This window comes from Chaetodon trifascialis, chromosome 20 (assembly GCF_039877785.1).
Source record: "Chaetodon trifascialis isolate fChaTrf1 chromosome 20, fChaTrf1.hap1, whole genome shotgun sequence".
Lineage (NCBI taxonomy): Eukaryota > Metazoa > Chordata > Actinopteri > Chaetodontiformes > Chaetodontidae > Chaetodon > Chaetodon trifascialis.
The window spans coordinates 4,618,255-4,641,047 of record NC_092075.1 but is presented as its reverse complement, the minus strand read 5'-3'; the positions used below and the strand labels follow the sequence as shown (position 1 = coordinate 4,641,047).

The 22,793-nt window shown below is 44.6% G+C and overlaps 1 protein-coding gene across 3 annotated transcripts; it reads right to left on the bottom strand.

Moving 5' to 3' along the window:
- Positions 1 to 672: 672 nt before the first annotated feature.
- Positions 673 to 19,846, bottom strand: olfm1b (olfactomedin 1b). Of its 3 annotated transcripts, none has more exons than XM_070989650.1 (6): positions 19,009 to 19,567; positions 12,324 to 12,473; positions 11,394 to 11,549; positions 9,281 to 9,500; positions 4,881 to 4,987; positions 673 to 2,838 (listed from the first exon to the last, which is right to left on the bottom strand). In XM_070989650.1, the coding sequence occupies exons 1-6, from the start codon at positions 19,072 to 19,074 to the stop codon at positions 2,164 to 2,166; spliced, it is 1,374 nt and encodes a 457-aa protein (XP_070845751.1). In that variant the 5' UTR covers positions 19,075 to 19,567; the 3' UTR covers positions 673 to 2,163. The 3 variants fall into 3 exon arrangements, with proteins under 3 accessions (XP_070845751.1, XP_070845749.1, XP_070845752.1); XM_070989648.1 differs by lacking the exon at positions 19,009 to 19,567 and adding an exon at positions 13,890 to 16,681; XM_070989651.1 differs by lacking the exons at positions 673 to 2,838; positions 4,881 to 4,987; positions 9,281 to 9,500 and adding an exon at positions 9,827 to 10,281 and having other exon boundaries at positions 19,009 to 19,846.
- Positions 19,847 to 22,793: the final 2,947 nt, after the last annotated feature.

The following is a 22,793-nucleotide window of genomic DNA, read 5'->3' as shown; positions in this document are numbered from 1 at the left end:
AAAATGGACAGTTTTGCCTTAATAAGGAAACATCACAGCAATCAAATAAATGTCAAGTGATGGAAAACAAACACGAATGGGAGTTCTTCCAGTTATGACACTGCCAGGCTGTGAATCTTTGTATTTTAAAAGAAATGTTACGCAACCAATAAAACCTTTTGAAATCTAGTGATCAGCATCAAATGCTGCCACGGTTATTATCAAGGTGACAGTTAGTGAAAATAAAACAGTTACGGCTCCAAAACTGGCTCAGCTTAGATGTTTTGTGTATTTTTAAAAGTTTAAAGTGAGACTATTTAACCTCCACAGAACAGAGGCCACTGTGGCCTGAGTGGCAAAGCTAAAGGTGGCTAACATTAGCGTTTTGTCACTACAAGCTCCTGGAAATACCAGAGCAAGTCAGGATGTAGCAGCAAAACCCCCAAGTGTAGTGAACTAAGCAACAGCACATTTTATTGCCTACTAATTCAACTTTTCGTTCAGTGCACAGCCTTGCTTTAAGACTTCTGAAAACATGACAGGGTCAGTAAATGCTTAACGCTCTCTCCGCACAACTCAAAAAAAAGCAACCGTAATGAAAGATAACCCAAAACCCTGGCAAGGAGAGCACTAGCTCCGCCTCCATGCCTGTGCGCCGTCACATGGCAGCTTTTTAAGGCAACAATCCGAGCATCAGATTTCTCTGTTTTATTGACACGAATCATTAACTATCTCATCTCAGATACAACACATGTCCAGCAAAGCGCAAAAAGAGTGAAAAGCTTTTGTCCTCGGCAAGGGTATACATTTAAACAGCATTATCCTTCACTAGCAGTGGGGGGACACATGACATGAGACAGGATTATCCTCTAAAAGAAAACTCTCCCTACTACAGGCGCATGATGTGATATGAGGACCAGGTTCCCAGGATACAATACTTGATACATTCTGTTTTTTTTTTTTCTTCAAAGAGATGTGAGCTAGATAGATTTCTTCCCACACAGTCCAAATAAACAAATACAGAGAGGCAAAACCGGTGCCAACAGTTACAGTGATACAAGAACATCTGAAAAATAAAATGATCGCTAAGAAGTAGAAATAAACAAAACAAGAACTAAATACAAAGAAGCAGGGGAAATAAAAGTAAATATCTTTGCAAATCCTCAAATCCCGACGGTATTCTCCCTTGTTCCCCTTCCCTCCCTCCCTTTTTTTTATAGTATCATACAGCAAAAGACATTCAGAAGAGCAGACCGGAGTGATAGAAAACACTCATGCAAAGAAAGCCTTTTTCACACATAGTCACTAACACAGGAAAATCATCTCAAACAACAGCGCTGTCAACAGTCAGTGCCTTCAGGTCTTTTAGTGGGTGTTGTTATTGTTTGCTGTTTCTCTACAGACTTTTGATTTGCTACTGTACTTGATAAAAACGATATGACAGAGTGCACCCATTAGGCTATCAAGTCTTCTGACTGGACTGACCTCCCACCTTTCTCTCTGTCCATGGAAACCTGGGGATCCAACAGTTTATTACCAACAGTCTTCGCTTCAGGACCCCCATTGACCAAAAGAAAAGTTCAGCTGGGAGGATTTCAGCAGAAGAACCCGAGCCACAGGAATGAGCTTAGGTCGATATCCCGTTATATAAAAAAAAAAGGCGTGATGTTTCTTTTTTTTTTGGCATCTTTTCTTATTCTTTTAAATCTTATATATTAGTCTACTTTTACAATCATTTTCTATGCGGCAAACAATTAAAGAGTTCCATTCCAAAATAAAAACACCTCTAACAAAAAAATGGCAGCTATCAAAATAAAGTCTACTATGGGTAACTACTAAAGTCAGAAGTCATATTAAGACCTTTATTTACAAAACAGCTGTTTTCCGAACACTCGTCTGTGTTTTTGTGATATTAACTGATAAAGCATTTTTCTTCTATAACAAATATATCACATTTTGGAATGAAACCCTTCAATTCTATATTTTTTTCAGTCTCATATATATGCACATTCAATCCACTTTGCATTCACTGTTGATGCAGTCTCTCGGTAAAAGTTATCTGATAATATAAATAGAATGGTCTTGCCATAGAGTCTTTTTCTTTCGCAGATATATTTTTGTATATAGGGAGATCTCTACACAGACAATACGTATTCGTACATGTATGTAATCCTTTTTCTGTGGTTACAGTTCTTCTGAGCGGATGACGTGGAACAGCGTGACGTTGTAGAGGACCTGGTGGCCATTGTTCCAGGCATAGAGGGCGCGGTCACGCGGGTTGTAGTCCAGCATGGAGATATGTGAGTACTTATTCTGGAAGGCGATGTCAATGTACTCGTAAGTAGAGGAGTTGGTGGAGTAGGCGTAGTAGACCTTGGTGCCTCCTGAGTAGCCGTTGGTGACGTAGAGCGTGCCGCAGATCATAAAAGACTCGCCGGCACTCCTTTTGGGGTGGTTGGTGGTCCAGCTCTTGATGATCTGCAGCGTGTTGGGGTTCAGCTTGCTGATGACAATATTGCCAGCATTCTGGTTGGTGGCGTAGACAGCCCACAGGCCTCCCTCGTCCACCATCAGGTCAATGTCGGAATGGCCGCCCCAGGCATAGTGATACGCGTTATTGAATCCGGCGTAGTCGAGCTGCCGGGACTTGCTGATCGCCGAGGTGCGGAAGTCGAACTTGATGATGACGTGGCTCTGGAATTTGTTGAAGTAGATGGAGCCGTTGTAGACCACCTGACCTGTTCCTGACCACGGGTGGGGCAGCCGATGGGACGTGAAGTTGTCCGACGTCATAAAGTCCTGCATCGACCTGTACTCCCGCACGAACCGGTTGTTATGGTAGCCATCCATGTACCAGACCTAAACACCATTGTGACAAGAAGGAGAAAGATGAGTTAGGATCAAACACGGCAGTGCGTCAGAGCTAGAAGCCCTCATCACCATCACCATTCGTCAGCGTGCCTCCGGTACGCAGATCACACACACGTCAGATCACACCGTCACCAAGCATCCCAATTAAGTGAGCTCTGAGACTTCCACCAGGAGCAGACGAAGCCGAGATCCAGCAGCCTCTGTATACAAACAGTCAGAATGACAGCCGCAGGGTGGCATGAGCTGGGCCCCGCAGGGACGATGCCCATCATTCCAGATAAAAGGCCTGTCTCAGCTGCCTAACCCCGGCTTCCTGCTGGCCCCTGCGGTGGTGGGCAGAGAGCTCCTATTCCGGAGCTGCTAGAGGCTCAAACGCTTCCTTAGTCTCAGTGGGACCGAGACACCTGAAGCCCTTCCCCTACCTGCTTCCATGTGCTGCTGTGATTGACTTAAAAAATGATTCATATCGAGGAAGCAGGTCTCCGTGGGCCCGCCAAAAAAAAAAACAACGTAAGGAAACCAAGAGATAAAAAGAACTGGAGCAGACCTGTCTGCTCCCGTCAATTACACTCATTCTTCTTCTGCCCTTTGATAATGCAGTGCATCTTTCATGTGTTCTGCTCAAAATGTGTTAGTTTCTACAAAAAAGTAGCCTTTACAGTATGCTAAATATAGTCTTAGTCAGCAGTCGGCTTCACTCGTGCTGCTGAGAATCTTCTAAAGTATACACATTATACAACCTCTCTCGTCATGACAGTTAGCCTTCAAACTGCAAGTTTACAGTGCCGCTGTACTTCATGCTGCTGGTTCCTCTCAAGTCCTTATCCCTCCTTCCTTCCATGTGACATTGAGAATTCTGTCTCATATTAATGTGTCTCGTAAAGTCGGTGCACAAAGAGCATGCTCATGCTTAGCCGACAAATAAACTTTCTTTATTTCCAGCTCCCTCCCTCGCTTCCCTTTACAGATTTATCCCTGGCATTTCATTTTAATGCGTTTTAGTAATGAAAGCAGACCCATTTATTGAGCCAACAGACAGGCAAAGGGAAATCGGATGCAATCGGCTGATAAAAGGAGAGTGACCAATTAACAGACTGTTATCGACCTTCACCTGCAGTCAAGGACAAGTCTTTACTGACGCCGAGAAACTATTTGTGTTGCAGATCTTCAGGTACTTGAACAAAGACACGAGGGGGGAAAGGGTGCGTCAGCATCAAAAGTTTACAGCCAGCGTGATCGTATTAATTTGCTCCCCCAGTGTGTGCACGTCAAACATCTTGGGGCTGCAACTAACAAGTATTTCCAATACGGATTAATCTGCCAATTATCATCATTTCCCAAGTGCACATATTCATATTGCTCGTGTTGTTTGACTAACAGTTTAAAACCCAATCACATTCTGTTTGTCGTCATACTTTGGAAGAGGAAGGAATCTGAATCTGAATATTTACAATGAAAGGGCTGTAAAAGAGAGAGACACACACACACACACACACACACACACACACACACACACACACACACACACACACACACACACATCATCATCATCATTGGACAACAATACAGCAGATTCTGTTGCTGTCTGCTGATACTTTGGATTTGAAAGTCTGAATAAAGCTTTGTGAAAACACTTAAAATGTACAATATAATTTAAAATATCAACTGCCTGTTCTTTGCACTCTGCTGGCTGGTGCAGGGTGGGTGGTGTAAAAAACAAAACAATGTCAATCCACTGCTGATATGAAAACATTGATTATAGCAGCTTTATGAGTAGGACCAGGTATCGTTTGACATTTTGCAAAACTATTTTTTTCAATACCTTACTTGAATAAAATGAACAGATTTTCCTATATAACCTTTTGCAACAATACAAAAAATACTCAAATTGTTACAATTATGATCTAAATCTGTCAAAAAATTGTGTTTTAGTTTGTGCTAAATGGACGCATTTTGGTTCAATGCCCAGCCGTTCGTTTAATATCATACTGGTAGATGATTCCCATCGTGCTGTGTGACTGTGAACGTACCCGCGTGTCTCCTTCAGGTGCCAGAGGGTCAGTCATCCAGGAGCCGAACCTGGACCCAGACGTCTTTATGGTGATGGGGTCGCTGATGCCCGTCAGTTTGCCACATGCTGCAAGGACAGAAACGAGAAGATCTAGCGCAACACCCATTTGGGTACCAATTCAAAATCTATCACAGGGGGTTCACTTTCATTTACTCAAATCTGGATGAGTTTGCCTGAAGGATGGGGGACTGGATGTCCAGCTCGCTGCTGTCTTTCTCTGTGCAAGTGGTGCTTATTATTCAGTTCACGCATGCTAACGCCTGTTTTACTCTCTGTGCGGATGTGTGAGAAAGCCAGAGGAAGAGGGAATAGAAAAGGAGAGCGCCTGTGTATTCTGCTCCCGTGTGCTGCTCGTAAGCTGCTGTACTGTTAATTAGTGTTGATTGAGGTGTTAATGTGAATCTGACAAAAGCATGGCTGGGCTCTGTGGCCCTCGTGACTGAGAGCTGGTCAGACTAATGTATCCTTTCTAATGAGCGCAGAGAGAAACGAGCGACACCCTTCTACCCAATAACAACGCCACCCAGCATCCATTCATGCAGACACGGGCCCGTCTGAGGCGACGTTTCGGCTGGACAAAGGTTAATCAGATGATTTTGATGAGTTAAAGATATCTCATGAATGTGATGAGCCGTTCTGAAATACTCATCTAAAGAACGGGACTGTGGCGGTGGCTCATTTTAAGTTTTCATCGGCCAAGTGATGCAGCCATTAACCCCCGCTACTTCTTCTTAACCCCCATCATCTCTCGTGCTCGTCATGTTTTGTGAAATGTCATTTTATTTTGCAGTCGTGGCGCTGCACCTTCACGTCTGGTCAAATTTTCTTCCGCTTGCATCGTGAAAATTGTGGGTTCGCTTTCGCGTTTCCATGAGCAGCATATGCCGTCCCCGTGAGTGTGTGTGGGCATCACACCTCGGCGACGGCTGAGAGGCAAACACGTGGTCACATGAGCCGCCTCTACTATTGCCAAAGGAGGCTGAGTCCCTTACGTAACCCACAGTGGGATTAGAGAGCGCAGTAATACACTGGCCATTGATTTATTTATTTATTTTCTCTAATCATGCCTGTCTCTTCAGATGACACCACTACTGCGGGCTGCTGGGGGGCCCACTGAGGGATCTGCATTCTGGAGATGCACACAGGGTCTAATCCCCTTTTGGCCTGAATTTGCTTGGGCCGAAGCACAGAGCAGAGCAAATGGAAAACCAAATGGGAACTGGAGCTGATATAACAGAAACGCCATCGGCCTTTACCCCAAAATGTGAGGATTTAGGCAGCGAACGAGCACTCAGTTCCTGAAAAGGAGGAATTTTTTAAAGGATGATTTCAACATGGGGCTTATTTTGGCAATATTTTTTATTGGTCATGATGGAAACGTACTCATCAAAGTAATCGGTGAGATCTGGGAGCTCTGAAATAATCTTAAATCCGACAAGGCAAGAAACACGAGTGGTCAGACAGCCTGTAACTCTCATTGTCTCAAACACTTCATTCACAGGTAAAACTGAGCACACCTGGAGTATCGATAGCAGGGCTGCAGTAACTTTTTTTTTTTCATTTTCAATTCGATTTTTCAATTATTTCAATGATTTTTTTGAATGATAGATTCAGTCTTTTGTTATAAAAATGATTGAAATCCAGTTTGGACTTCTCCCAGTCCAAGGTGATGTCTTCAAATGGCTCATTGTTTCCAAAAAGAAAGCATTAAAAACTTCCCTGTGCCCAACAGCGTGGCTGCTTATCAAAGAAATATCTATCAGAGCTGAAACAAATCCATCTGCACACCCAGCAGCTCCGGTTAGAAGGATTTTAATGGTGCGTATTGTATCGAGCACAAGGCTCCTGATTTTGTCCAAAACCCAAATATATGAAGTTCACTCCAGAGAGTTCAGTTTTCACTCTGCTGGTGTGATGAAGAAAAGCGTGCAGGCCTCACCGCCGAGACGCAGGTGAAATGTTTTCATGTCATTTTTTGCTTTTTTCTCAGCACAGATGCCAATTTATTTCCTGACGATGGCCTGAGGCAGGAAGCCGACCTGTTTACCGTGATGGACGCTTAGAACTGCCAGTTTGTGTAGGAAATAACAATTAACCTGCAGTTTTGTTTAAAGGCCCCGAAAACTTCAGCTTCTTACTGTGAGCTTTGTCATCTCACATGAGAGACGTCTCTGCTTCTCTGTGCTCGTCTCACTGGTTTGAAGCTGATGTCAGCTTTTCCACCAATCAGCTTTTTTTGATTTCAGCTTATTATTATCTTATTTATGCATTAATATTTAATGTTATAGAGGAATATCAAACAATTTGAAAGTTTTTGGGGCTTTTATCATCTTACTGTCGGACTTCTTGGGTGCTTTCTTTCTTTCTTGACGTCTCCAAGTTCCCAGATGTCAGCAATTAATTAAAAGAAAGCTATTAAACCAATTACTCTTTATAAAGGTGAGGAGGAACTAAAACAAAGAGATATCTTGAGGCTGTTTGGAAAGAGAGAAATATTGATTCTGTGGCATGTGAACCTCACTGTAACATTAAACCTTGTAATTGTGTTCTCTACAGCGGCGCTGCAAGGTGAGGGCAATGGCTGCAGAGCCGGCAGCAGAGGGCTGATGTGCTGGTATGACTTTCCTGCTCCATTCATCAGTATTTGGTCACGAAGGGGGCTGGATTTGCCTGAAGCTCCTTGCGCCTCCACATTGCTGGGCCACGACACGGGGTGATTTATTTATTTGATTATTGCCCAGCAAGCTGGCATGTCCCCATGATCGATGGCCATTGTGTCCCAGCAGCCGCTGAGCTGTTAGTCTCCTCGGCACAAAACAGCTTGAAGGACAGCTCTGCGGGGACCCTAGTTACTCTCTTTCACTTTTCCTGCTCGCCTTCGCTTTATCACTCCCTCCTTCCCCCACCACCTTCTATCAATTTCTCCCGTCGCTCTATCTATTACCCAATACTCCAATTTCTCCCGCCCTCTCTATTTTTCTCCCCTATTTTTTTTAGCCCCTGTTGTTGATCTGTTCATGCAAATTTTGGCAAGTGACCTTCACAAATATAATCTCAATAACGGGGAGTGCATTTGTGTGCACTCTGCGCGAGTGCCTCTGCAGCCCTGTGAAGATGAAAGAAGTCGCCACCCTCTGTTCTGCCTGAGCCGGTCCCTCGCCGGGCGACCTCTCCTGTGTCTCATCTCATCTGGCGCCCGCTCTGGAGTAACTCCCGCAGTTTCCAGCTCTCCTCGGTCCGACCACAGCTGCGAGGAGCTTCATTGTGCACTGAACTGAGAGCGCAACATGCTCCCGCTCCAGGTATGAAAAAATAACCGCATGTGCACAGATAAAGGGAAATAACAACAGGAGGATTCACTGGGGGGCTGAGATTAGGTGCTGCTCCTCACATTCGATTTAAATTCCAATCACTGCGTCTCCACTGGCTTTCCAAAAAGAACAGTAACGGAAAGCTTTTCTTTGTCAACTTGCGCTGTGAATAATTTGAAACAGGGACACAATATACCCGTGATGTGCAGCCTGTAAGTGTCCCTGCTCTTGTAATGTATCTTAGTCACTGTAGTGTGGGTGTGCATCTATTAGCACTGTGGGCTGTGACAGAGGTGTGAAGAGACTGAGGCAGGAGCTAAAAGCAAAGATGAGGCTGTGACAGGAAGTTGCAATCTTAGGATGCTGTCAGCAGCTCTCTTTCTCTGTATGTGTGTTTGAACCACGTGAAGCACTTAATCATGCATTAAACATTGTGTTGTATGTGTGCCTGTAGGACCGCCAGTTATTATTATTTGCATTATTTATTCATCTTTCAATAGTTTTTCTCATTCTATGAAGCTCTGAATAGTGAAAAAGATGTTCAAATTGTGTATTTTGTGTCCAGCACCCCAAAATGTTCAATTCACGATGATGTGAAACAGAAAAATAGCACATCCTCAAATTTGAGGGGCTTGAACGCAAGAAAATTTGGCTTTTTGATGATAAATGAATCGTTTATATAATCGATTTTCTTCTTTGCAGGAAAAACACGTAAGATATGGAAGTTACCAGGATTTAACTCTATGTGTAGCCCTCTTATGGACTTCATTATCAGTTCATCTTATCAATGTAAGAATATACCAATATTCATAGTCCACACATAAGAAACAGAACCATGGCGTGTAAATGTGAGTGTGTTATAGGACTTGTGTAATGTGCATCTGACTGAGCGTCGCAGCCACACATGATGTTCCTGTGATGTTCTGAATCATGTGAATGTGCCTGAGCGTCTCTCTCTGGTCAGTCACATCATACTGTACGTCAGTGGGAGTGTGTGTGCGTGCACGTGTTTGAAGCAAAGTGTGTGCCAACAACTTTCTGTGCCTACCTAATTTTTGCATGCATGCTCGGAGTCTCTCCTCAAGATTTGACACTCTGTTGTGGAGCTCCTCGTAGTCATAGGCCCCCATCTCCTCCTGAAGTTCGCTTAGAACTGACGTCAGATTCTGGACCTCCTCCTTAAACTGCAATACCAATTTGGCATCGGCCTTGTACTCCTCCAACACTGGTATCAACGGTCTAAGCTCCTCCATTTTCGCTTTTATGGCCTGAAAGGATTAGAATAAGCTCGGTTGAGTGTCATGCGCGACAAAAGGAGACTGTCCATAAAAGAAAAAGGGGAAAAATAAAAAAAAACACCTGTCTGAACCTGACTACTCTGACTCTACCCTGCCTCTCCACTGACATGAAGACCCCCTGTTTGTGTCCATGTTCAGTGTTTGTGTGTGAACAGCTGTGTTTTGTCCGTGCAGGTGTGTGTCTGAGCAAACAAACCCGGAGCAATATTCTCCACCCGCTGGACGAGCAGAGCAGGTGGCTCCGTCCCCCCCGGCAGTGACCAGCCGTTAAAAAGCAAGCCCTCGGTACACCGACAACAATTGGGAAAGCTCTTTATTGGTCATCATCGTTTAAAATGCAACATCGTATTAAGGGTTACATGCTTTTACATGTCACACACAACAAAGTGTCTCGAATTTTTACGTCTATAGTTGAACGTATAGATTTGTTGAGTAACCAAATATGCATAGACAAAAGCCAAAGGAAAATAAAATGAATAACAGCAATTAATAATAAGAATAATAATAATAAATGTATTTACGTTTGAAAAAAGCTTTTAGATGGAAAACTTTGACAGCAGTAACATGCAGGAAGAGATCAGTGGTGGGTTGGTTTGGGAGAGAGGTGGGGTTTCTTAGTCTTAATGGTGCTAAAGGTTAATTAACTGTTTGACGCCCAAATGCTCTCAGTACTGTGGCCCAGTTCAGGGGAATCTGGAATTGACCTGCCTCTTCTTCCCTGTGGCTCTCTTTACATGTCTTAAAGTTAGCCCTGCAAGCAAGAAAATGACAAACTGTTGACAGGGGCTGGAGCTTGCTAACCTATCTAACAGACACACAAACAAACGCACACACACTTAGTATAAATGCACAGGAGACACGTTACAGAACACTGCAGCATGCACTGAACGTGGCGTGGGATGCATGGGGTTTGACTAGCATGCACAGGTGACAGGATGTGTTGCCGCAGGTGAGATGGTGCGACGGGTCGACTGGAGTGATGCGTTCATGTGAGTGGCTGCAAACAGGGCTGGGTATCGAACCTCAACACTTGTTTGGTAGCATTTGAACAAAAACCTAAAGGAAAGTTCTCATATGGCTGCTTGTGTTCAGACACGTAGCATTTGAGACCTTCTGTTGAACAGGAACTGAAACGAGTCGATTAATCAATCAACCGTCAGATATTTAGCTTATTGGTTAATTGAAGTCATTTTTCAAGCAGAAATTCCAGCTTCTTACGTGTGAGGATTTGCTGCTCGTCTTGTTGGATAAAGCAGGTAATATGATGGTATCACCACAGGCTTTACAAACTAAGATTCTTCTCTATCTTCTGACAATTAATCAATGAACTGAGACAATAATCTGCATTTTAAAGACAATGTTAATATCTCTAATGTGCAGCAATTGTTAATTCATTTTTATTTGTTAAATTCTACCCTACTGCAGGACTCAACGTGCCTTTATTTTATTCTGACTGGACAGTAAGCCCTTTAAGAAAAAAGGGTTTAGTGTCAACTCTTTACTCAGATTAAGGATCTACATCCCACATGCAGATCTTTGAGTTCACTGTAGAGGTGCATTGTGATAAATAAAAGGTTTAATCAAAACCTCTTCGTTTCCAAACTTACTGACGTTTCCATCACACGGTTTCATAAAGTGAGTTGGTGTAAAAAAAAGATGTGAAGTCTTGCAGTTTATGGATTTGATTAATTAACCTGTCTGACTCCTCATGCAGTATGGATTTCTGGGTATGAGGTTTTGTGGTTTAGGCAACACATCTCCACAGTGGGAAAACACAGAATGGGTTAGGTTGGGTGTAATGGGCTACAGAGCAGCTCGGACAGAATGGCGGTTGGGTCAATGGCTGGAGATTTGGCTCCGTACCTTGTATTGCTTGGCGATGTTCTGCTTGTGGTTCTCCTCCACCTGCCTGAACTTGGTCTCCAGGCCACGGAGCTGGACCTCCATCTTCTCCACGTACTGCAGGTCCCTCTGGGTTCGCTGGTCCAGCACCTGGATGGACTGGGTCATGTTCTGGACCTGAGGTGGCACACGTACGGACACGTTGGACAAGCGATGAAACACGTCTCTATTTCGAACGGCCTAATGAGAGCGATGAGCGCGAGAACACGCAACAGACTTTCAATATGTTGTTTTGGCTTGGCTTTCTTCTTGCAGTGATTCACAAACTCTGACACCGGGCCAACTAGTCAGGGGCCTCAGACACATGGTGGAAGTGTAGAATACATACTGTTAAGACATTTGGTTTCTCAAAACTGTTGTGCTCCAGAAACTCCATAAACCTGGCACATCCTCTATTTATTCATTAGAGATCTGTTGATGTGTATATTTCCTGCCAGTTCATGTGAATCATTAACTCTACATTATTCAGCGATGATCTCCATCTTTGGATAACAAGTATTTTGCCCTAAACGTGCTTAAATGTTCCTTCTGTGTCCAGTCTTGGGGTATTGAGCCGGGTTGCATCATTAGATGTGTTGCCCTGGATGTGTGCAGTACAATAAAAACAGAGCATATAGCTGCCTCCCATGACGCCTGCTGTGTTTCCAGGGAGCTCATTAGAGCATGATTCCTATTCTTGTCCAACGGGCAGAGAGGTGATTGGACGACCACGAAAATGGGTAAGCCTATATGTGTGTGTGTGTGTGTGTGTGTGTGTGTGTGTGTGTGTGTGTGTGTGTGCATTTGACTTTATGTGTGAAGTACTTGCAGGTAAAAAAGAGTAAAGCTAACCACTGTGGGCATTGCACGACAGTGAGTGTTGTGCTGCTCTGGAGTTAAGCAGGTGATTACCTTCTCTAACAGCTGCCTCAGTTGTTTGGTGCGGGCATCCCGTGAACACATGGACTGCTGGGGCGCCACCACAGTGCAGACACACCTTCCCTCACTATCCTGGGCTGAACTGTACACCTGCCACGACTCCTCTGGGTTTGCTGGCAACACCTGAGGACAGAGTGGATAAAAAGGGGCAGTTGAAGTGCAGCGCTGAAGGAGAGCGGAGCAGAGAAAGACAGAGAAAAACAACCAACATGGGACCCCCAAAACGCATCCTCGTGTTTGTCTGATTATAGAGGACCCACTTCTGCTATTTGCTCATGAAGTGTATTCTGCAGCTGTATTTATCTCCATCTGGGTACCACACACCGGCACGCTCCACCCATTTTGCACCTCGTACAGTATATATTTCACAGCCAGACAAAGGGAAGATGCAGCCAGTCGTCACAGCTGAAGCTACTCCCATCATTCAGTGGGTTGGGTGTGCGAAAGCTCCGGGTGTAAAGCGTGATGTGTATGACGTCAGAAAGAGGTCTCTTTTTTTCCCCCAGAGAGAGAGAAAACTCCAGTTACTGACATGCTGATCAGAAAAAAACTGAGTGACTTTGATTGAGAACAGATATTCAGCGATTAAAAAAAAAAAAAAAAGAAAGAAAATCACTGCTGAGTTATTCAATTAGCGAGAAGAAGTGACTTCACAAAACCCCAAAAGAAGCAATCGCAGCGGCTGTCAGTCAGCCGCTTTCTGCCAAAGGATGTGCTGACAGGACAAAGAAAAATCACTATCGAGCAGCTGCCTCGATCCCTCACTGTTCCTCCCTACTACTCAGTCAGTACTTTAACAGACCGCTGACAGAAATGATCAAATAAAACCTCACAAGTCAAGCAAAAAGGCTTCAGTCTCCTCTAAAACCTCAACTCACCACAGCACGTTCAGGTACGAGAGTCCACATCAGCCTCTGCTTTTACTTTTCATTTATTTATTCCCCTTCAGCATCCATTGTTCTGAATTTCAGTGCAAGCATCCACTTGACAGAGTGCTCACAATGTTATCCTGGCACAGAAACAATCCGAATGTGCCAGCAGCCTGACAGAGAAACAAAGAAACGCTTCATCTTGACTCTACAGCAGCATCTTGGCTTTGAGCGCCTCTCTCATTCACACAGACGGTGAAAGGAAGAATGAGGACTCCCGCTGTTTAGGAAGGGGGAAATAGGACTGCTTTGAAATCTGTCATGCCAAACGCCAAATTTCACATCATGGATCTCTTATTTCTATCCGTTTCAGACGAAAAGAAGCAACCGATAACTTTCCACTTCGTGCAGGCTACTCGTATCGACAGAGGCTGCAGCCCTGAGGCAGCTGGAGCAACATCAAACGCAGGGGGAAGATTTCTATGATGCCTCTCCAAGACTTTTTTACTTTTGCATGCGCCTAGCAAGCGCGTCACAGAAAATCTTAATTATGAACCGCTTCAAAGCGCGCATATGCTGCCTATCTCTGGATTTAGTTGCAGCGGTGGATTCATTCAGGAAATAAAACAGCCAAGCAGCCGCAGGAAATATGCGAAACTTGCGCACTTACTCCGGTACTCCGGTCTGGGTACCCTCCCTGCGCCGCCGTGAGCTTGGTCGTATTGAGCCCCACCAGAGAGGGGAGGGTCTGCGACATCCAGTTGGTGATCATCGCCATGGTGCTGAGCACGACGCCGATCTTCAGCAAAGGCACCGACATCTTTGCGCTTCACTTTGGACTTTATTCAAGCCGTCTTCATTCTACTGACTCCGGTGAGAAACAAGGGAGGCGAGTCATGTTGCCCAGAGCATCTTGCTTCTTCACCCGGGACTCCGGCTCGGCTGGTCTTTTTTTGGACATCTCCAAAACGAAGCACTGGCGGCGAACGAGTCGGACGCGAGAGGGTCGACCGAAAGCGGGACGGAGGCAAAACTGCAACACCTGATCCAGTGGAAGAGAAACAACCGAGAGCGGCTTCCGCAAGTGTCCTCTGGATAGCTCCTCTTCCTGCGTTGTCCCGCACACTGCTGCCTCTCCGGTCCACCGTTACTATTTCGTTCACGCCCGACGGTCCGCCTCCTGCCTTGGTGCGCTCTGTGATTAAGTGCCACTGACTACACACACAGGCTGCTCCAAATGGATGAGAGGAGGAAGGAGGAGGTACTACGGATCTATCTATATCGCCAGACGCAATGATGTCAGCCAGGTTGGGGTCCGTTCACGGTGATATCTGGGATTGCGCCTGATTCGCCCATAGCTGCCCGACACAGGCTGTCCCCGGTGGGAATGACAGAGAGCAGTGCGGCTCAGGTCGGCCGACACTGATGCTGAGGGATTATTTATAACGAAGAGTGACACTTCTTTCTCTGCTGCCCCAAAAGGACAGGGAGCTCTGTCACTGAGGATCACGCATGGTAAAGCTGGTCTTTCATTTAAACTATAAGAACCGCTGTAACGTCCGAGCGCACAGCGGCACACATGGCACAGTGAGCACACTTCTGCAGAATGTCGCATTTCAGCGCGAGCGGGGCGTTGGATGTGTTTTATGGAGAGGCTGCTGGATGCCTCGCGCTCAAACTGAGGATGAGCTTTTGATTCGTGTGACTCTGGCGCCATCGTGTAGCTGATTTTGGCGTTGCTGGAATCAAAATGGAAGGGCTTTAAAATGCAAGGAAGTAGCACAAAATAACCAATATATATATTATTTTTTAAATCTAAAAAAATCCAGGATTTAATAAGACCACACGTCGGTTTGCATGATTAAATGTCATGTTTATGCATTGAATGTGCAGTTATTAGACTAAAAACACTGCAGGTGCATGAGCAAGGGCAGTTAAATGGTGCATTTTTTTGTTCTGAATGATATCTCTCAGGCTCCAGACAAATGAATTATTTGTCATTTTTAATTCATCGACAGGCTTGTGGGCTAATGCTGCAGCCTATGGGCTAAACTGCAGCACTGCATGATACATGAGTCCCCGGAATAGTAAGAGGGGCTCTGTCTCCGCAGCTATTTCTGCCAGCTCTATAATGCATTTTTCTGGTAAACTGAAAGATGGATGTGAGCGAAGTCTGCACTCTACTAACCTCCATATTCCTCCCTCCCTCTCCCTTGTGCCTCGTATCTCTCCTTCTTCTTTATGACCTTTGAGGTGAGAGCTCACAGGAGTGATGGCTCCACAGATTAGAGCAAATAGCATCGGCAGGGGTCACCTCACCGCTGTGCACTGTATCCAGAGTCCAGTCTACAGTCTGGTGTAATACGGTGCAGCACAGGGCCCTTTAATGTTATCACTTTCTAATGGATACATACACAAGCTTCACAGGTGGAATCTAATGCAATTCATTGTCAATAGAAGTGAAACCAAAGATCAAAAGTTAGCTTAATATAAAGTCCTCAGTAGCATCAGTAGGAACTCCACAGGTGCACTGATAAAAGATGACTCAGTGAAAAAAGAAATCAATCAAGGAAGCAGTCGTTATCAAGAGTGATTTATAGAACCACAATCTTTCATTAGATCCGCACCACACATTTATTGCTGATTTACAATTCTGCATACAAGATCTCAAATGTGCAAACATAATAAAAAACACTTGCACAATGATCAGTTATGCAGTCTGATTTAATAACCCTGCATAAATAAGACCGTGTAAGAGAGCTTTTGATGAAATTATGCTTTGTTCTGTTTTTTCAGAAATGACGCCTGTGGTGTTATAAGTGTGCTTTCAAAGTTATTATAGGACACAAATTATGATTCAGAGTCGGTGAAAGGTGTTAATGTGCCTGGGGGGACAAACAAGCCGGCACATCTTACAAAATAACGCAATACGATCAGAATAATAGAAAACACAACAAACAGCAGCCTCAGAAATGACCAATAAACATAATAAAATGGAACATTAAAGCTTCATAAAGGTTGCATTTCTGACCGGGCTATTGTACTCTACTGCATTACCGCGAACAGGTGTCAAGCTTGTACGAGAACCACATTGACACACTCAATATCCAATGTAGTAAATGCTCATAAAGTAGCGAAAAATCCCATTTCCAGCCTACAAGTGAACTACAAAATGCACCGTATCTCCACCTACTCCTCTTCTGCTCGCTTTCTCTCTCCCTCCCTTCTTGCTCCAACCAACCATACTGAATAATAAATAGCTTCAACCCCCAGCTGCCAATCACACCACGCATATTGCAATTCAGCTCAACTCTGTCTTCAGTTTCTCACATAAAACCGGATTGATTTTTGTTTTGGGTTTTCACACATTAAAAGCCCCTAACTGTTCCAAAACGTCCCTCTGCTGGAGCCCCCGTAGACATGTTGGCAAAGTAAATTAAGTTGATTCATGTTAATTAGATGACTTTTAAAAAAAAAGAAAAAAAGTAAAAATGTCTGCATAAATTGAAAATAAAACATTATCAAACTGTGCGTGCAGATGGATCTAAAACCTGAACATGTGCAGGTGCTCTACAGCATTTCTTTGCATGACGGTCGTTATAGGATGAGCTATGGTATGTAGGCTGACTGGTGTCAAAGGGGCGGCTATAGCGGTGCCATCTGTTTTGTCAGGTGTCTGTGGGATGCTTGAGGATGTGGGCCCGAAGTCATGGGGGAGCTGCTAGGTGAAGAACAGATGCCGCTCTGGCTGCTTACTATTCTTCTCCGTGTGAACGCCAGGCAGTAGCCAAATCCTCCAGCGGAGGAGAAGGAGGTGAATAAATGCGGCCAGAATCGAAGAAGAGAGCGTGCCACTAATCAGGCGTCTCCCTGCCCCCTCGGCCAGATGTTAAGAAAAGCTGCCCCCCCCGCTGTGGGAAAGTGTGTGAGACTTTTAAGGTGGTTAACGCAGTCATTAAGAGAGCCTCATTTGTTCGGCACCAAAGGTCGAGGCCATGCTGCCTGCGTGGCTTTCTTTTTCCCTCTCTCTCATGAGTAATCTGGCAACAAAACGCGTCTCTTGATACACCTCTCACTTTTTATATCTGTCTTCAAACAGGGACGAGATGTGGAGAGGCCTCAGCTTCCCACAGAGCAATGCACTGTAGGTTTCTATAGCAGGGCCAGTATAAATAGCCTGTCAGTGTATCTTGTGTTTCTGTTCTCCAGGAAGCGAGCAGACAGACAAGGCTGTGGACTAATATCGACTTACCTTCAAACAGATGACACACACACACACACACACACACACACACACACACACACGCTCTGGCCATCAGAGAAAAAAGGCTGTCGCTGTAACGCTGGGCCCTGACCTGCACCGTGCACGGCCCGATCCGACTGTCATGAAACCCAAAGTGAAACACGCTCCCTTCCCCTCCCTCCTCCGACCGATGGCTTCCATCAATCAGTGCAAACAGCCCCACCGTTCGATAGTGTCAGCATTTTTTTGTGCACCCTGCTGCTGCACAGTGTGTCCGGTTCTGATCGCATCTGATGCCTCATCGTAGGGAGATAAAAACTATAAATAAAATAAGCGCGTGTAAGGTTACAGCTTTGATCAAATCACAAATCAAATTCCACGTGAATGTCAAAGCCAAGCTGTTGCTCCATGAAGGAAAAGCCTTCCACTCACAGCACACTGACATTCCTCACAAATCAATTGCTGGCATATTTCTGCCAAAACCATCTTACACCAATATTGTTCTAACACATTGGTTATCAGGGCCAGCAGGGTTTGCAGCAATCTACTTCCAACACGTTTTATTGAGTTTGTCACTCGGAGTAGAGTATACTGCACACACACTGGGAACAGAGATTAATTTATTGATAGTACCTCAGTGGCACATTTGATTTTTTAGTCTCCAATTACCAATTCACACAACACAAAGCCCATGAAATATGACCCTCTGTTCAAGCAAGGGCAATTAAATCATCACGTTCTTCAATCCAGTGGTGGCCGGGCCTGGGAATAAATAAATTATCTCCCTCACTTCCCCCTCCCCAACAGTGGGAATGTGGGAATTTATAATGGCAACAGTTTAATGCAACAGTAACTATTATATGTATTGGTGCAAATGGCCTTCAGAGAGCAGGAAGTAATTAATAGTTCCAGTAAAGAATCACAGAGATGCATTTTATTGACCAGTGATTTTGTTTACTACTCCTGAGCCGGGTGGCTTTGCACTGCCGGACTAAATGTTCTTTTCCCCCTTCACACAGGCAACAGTAAGTCACACAGTGGTCATTGAGCATGCTCAAAACACCTTCTTTGAGACACTGCATTTGATTGTGGAGCCATGATTTAAGAGCACAATTCAACAATGGCCTTTTTTTTTCTTTTCTTTTCTTTTTTTTTTGAGAGCAAACTGCGGACACTGCATCAGAGCAGCCGTGCGGTTGATTAATCTGACCAATTTGCTAATGAGGAAATTGACAGATCATGCAATGCATCCCCTTGTATCTGGCCCGTTTGTCAGCGCTGGGAGACGCTGAATAGGGCTCTCTGCTGGAGCTATCCGCGCCCGTCAAGCACAATGTATTCACATCATGTAATCCCACCCGTTAATCTGTTTAAGCGGGGTAGAGGGCTAATTCAGCGGGGCTCTTTTGTGCGAGGTAACCGGGTAATCTCTCACCGGATCTGGAGCCAATTAACCGCGGATCCATCTTTTTTTTAATGCACTAACATGGCTTCAATAATAATAATAATAATAATAATAATAATAATAATAATAATAAACACCTACTTGGGTGAGTTCTGTGCCCATGAAGATGAGGAGAATCAGAGTCAGGAGCTTGCTCGCAGGCTGCATCTCTTGCCTCCGGTGTGTGTGGACCAGCGGTCTCACATGCAGATCGAGTCCCTTTGCGTCCCCCCGCGCAGCAGTCCTTTCCTCCCGGCTCTCTTTTGCGTCGCAACTCGCTTGTTTTTTATCTTTCTTTTTTCTGGTAAATGATGCTGATTATTATTTGATCCCTCAGCAACCCAGTGGCAGAAAGCTCTGTTTCACGGAATCGTCTCTGTGCATATTCAGTTCATATCGGGAGCCTATCTTTCGGCGCCTCTCCCCTCCGCTCTTCGTGGCCGCACTTATTTATGGCTGCGACGGGCTGTGCTGAACATTGGGCTAAAGACGCGCAAACACTGTCGGATACACAGCTATAAACCTTCACTCTGATATTGCCAAAAGTTTACCTCCCCGCCTCAAGCTGCCGTATAAGCTCTCGATGAAAAAATGAGAGTGACGGCGCTGTACATGATGCTGAGAGCGGAAGTTGCATCGCCGAGAGAGGGAGATTTAAATTGGCGAGCATACAGGAGGGGAAAAGCTTTCCAGCATGATCCATGAAAACTGTTACCTAATCAACATTTCATTTTTGCTTTGCGATTTGAAAGAGCTCATCCAACAAAATATTTCCATGATAAAAATTAGGCTTGTTTGCAATCTTGGCTGCATGAACAGGTGCAGGAATGGATAATAAGGTGTCACTGAGAGTTCAATGCACAAAATATGTGCAAATAAACAAAACAGAAGCACATTGAGAAAACAGCTTCACCATTTTGACAACACAGGAGGAACATATGACAATAAATAAATAAAAAAAATGCTGCCAAATGCAGGCTGCAAGTCAACAATGGGGACAATATAAAGGGACAAATTAAAGAGTACTCACCTCCAAAGTGATCAAATCTGAGTCTGAATAAAGAATGAAAATAAAAAAAAAACATACATTAAAAAAAAAATGCTACAAACCCTGCAAACGACATGTTCAGGGTCCAGTGTTTTTGGGGCTAAGTCCATTTACTCAGCAACTGTACTTATGTAAAATAGAAGCACCTCATATTTGTACTCAAGTATTCATATTTTATGCTCCGCTTCTACATTTCAGGGGAAAATGATGCTAATACTTTTTTAATCCCTTCATTTAATGTAAAGCTTCAGTTACTTCGCAGAAAAGCCTCTGCACACCAGCACAGGTGTTTTAAATTAGCCTTCTGGTTAGGCGTTAGCTGGGCGGAGAAATGCCGGGTGTCACCAAATTCTGTGTGCAAATGAGAATTATAGCAAGCACGGCACTAATTAGGCAACATCTCAATCAGCTACGATGTCTTTAAGCACATTTTTGTGGTAATACAAGCACTGTTGACTGTAACTGCTGTTACTGTTGAGTAAATTTTCAGTGCAGTTTAATTAAATGTGTTGCTTTCCACCTGTGAGAACCAGGCATTTGAATTAGTCCCAGGGTGTCCAGTTATTAGATGGTGGTTTTGAGGACTTTGCCTGATGGTCATGTGCAGCAGAGTTTGATTGACACCCCTGACCCTCCTGTAAGCTTTGTTGCACCTGCGAGGGCGGGACAAATGACATCTTTATCCTCCTTACCGAGGACTCTGGTGACTTCTTGACTCAGCTTCCACAACTTCAACAAAGTGTCATCAGCCAGAAGAAGCCTGTTGGGCTGAGCAGGGCCTTTTATTTCAAGTTTTTGGGCTTCAGGGAAAAAAAAAGTGAATATCAATACTTGGTGCCCTCATATAGAGCTATGCAGAATACTACTTTGGCACTCTGCTTCTGTGTGGGCAGTACAGTGCTTATGCCATTGTGAATATCAACAATAGGCTCTTAATTGGGTGGTCATGTGCTTCTGAAGCTGTCCTGCTTCTGCCTGCCTGTGACTGTCTGAACCACATTATACACTAATAGCTCAGCAGCCTGCAGATAGACCCTCAGCTGAAATAAATTCTCTTTCGGTGGCACTGAGATACATAAATCACCTTGGTAATGGCATCAGGGTGAGTTCATATCTGTATCCCCTAATGTGGACTCTCATTTGTCTGTTAGCAGATTTTGGCTGCTCTGTGCACCTGAATGGAGCAGCACAAGGTCAGACCGAGAGGAGCTTTAAGTTCTAAAAGAAGGATAATGATTTTCAGGACGGCGAGTTGAAGTGCGCAACCCCTGCTTCCTGTGCCTCTGATTGAATTTGCAGCTTTCAGGTTTGTAAGTTGAGCGTGTGCAGGCTGCAGACGGTGCTGGCCAGGCACGTGCATGCGCGTGCTACTAGCAGTGCTACTAACTGAGTTTCAGCTCACTCAACGAGGATTTGATTATGGGGCAGGGGAATGAGATCGGTGAGTAATGAAAGTGGAACGCTGCAGACAGAAAGAGGAACATTTGTTTGGCGGCAGGAGCCCTCCCCTACGTGGTGGTGGTACACAGCCCACACACCGGACAGCAGGGGACACATCTCACCGGCCAATATTGAAGTTTATCTGGGAAGCGTGAAGCCACAGTGGATGCCGTCAAGCGTAGAAGATCCATTAATCATGCCTGATGAAATGTTCTGTTATTAAGAGTTGCAAAGGAGAACAGTAAAGGCACTGTGCACGTGTGTGTCTGGATGTTTACTGTAGGTTTCATGTGTGGGAAAAGACACCCAGCCTCCCTTAGATTAATTAATACACAGCGGTTTCCGGCATATTTTTACCTTGCAGATTTTGCAGTGATAACAATCCAATTATGGTGACAGGTTTGATTATTCTGTGCACGCTCGTTAGTGTGACGTGACGACAAGATAATGTGTCTCCTCACTTCCTGGTCTGCTGGCGCCGGTTAAAAGAGCATTGTGACGAGGAGCTGTAGTGAACAAGTGATGAATGGAAAAATAATCAAGGACTCTGAATGTCATCACACACAGGAAATAGAGATGATGGAGAACAAGTGTGATTTGAGAGAAATCGAGGAAAAGGCTGTTCAAACAGAGCAAAGCTTAACGGGCATGTTGATTTAATGTGGCTGCTCGTATGGATATTCCTCCTCAAGATTTATTTCCTGCCCATTGAGCTCAAAATGCAAATAGCTGGATTGTCTTGTTTGCATGCAGATGTATGTAAAATGTCCTCGTTGCAGGTGCATTGGAGGGGACGTCACTCTGAGGAAAATGCATGTGCTGCCTTAAGAGACACATACACACACACACACACACACACACACACACACACACACACACACACACACACACACACACACACACACACACACACTGTTTCTCTCCTTACGTCTTTTTGTTAAAAGATGACATTTGGCATCCGAGTTTCACATAAAAAATTATTAACCTTTCGAAACGTGTCCTCATTAGAGAGAGGCCCAGTTCTTTCACCAGTGGAGTTCTTCTCCTCTTCCCAGTTAGATTTTGCAAGTAGAGGGTGTGAAAGCGAGTGAGAGCGAGAGACAAAGTGAGTAAAAGAGTTTAAATTTAGGTCCTAATAGAATTTGTGTCTTTCCTCTCAGGCACGCTGCCATTACTTCCCCCTTTCATCACTTTCTCTCCCTATGCTCTCTGCAGGGTGGATGCTACAGATAGCTATTAAAGCTATGTTTCATGCATCTGCAGGGTAGTGCTCCATTTAGTGTGCTGCAGACCTGTTCTCTGTGGGTCCAGGACCAGTTCTGTGCTTACAGGGAGAGGTCCACACAAGTCTGATTCACCAGCCTCCTGTGAGTCGATTTTAAGTAAGTATTCATGCATT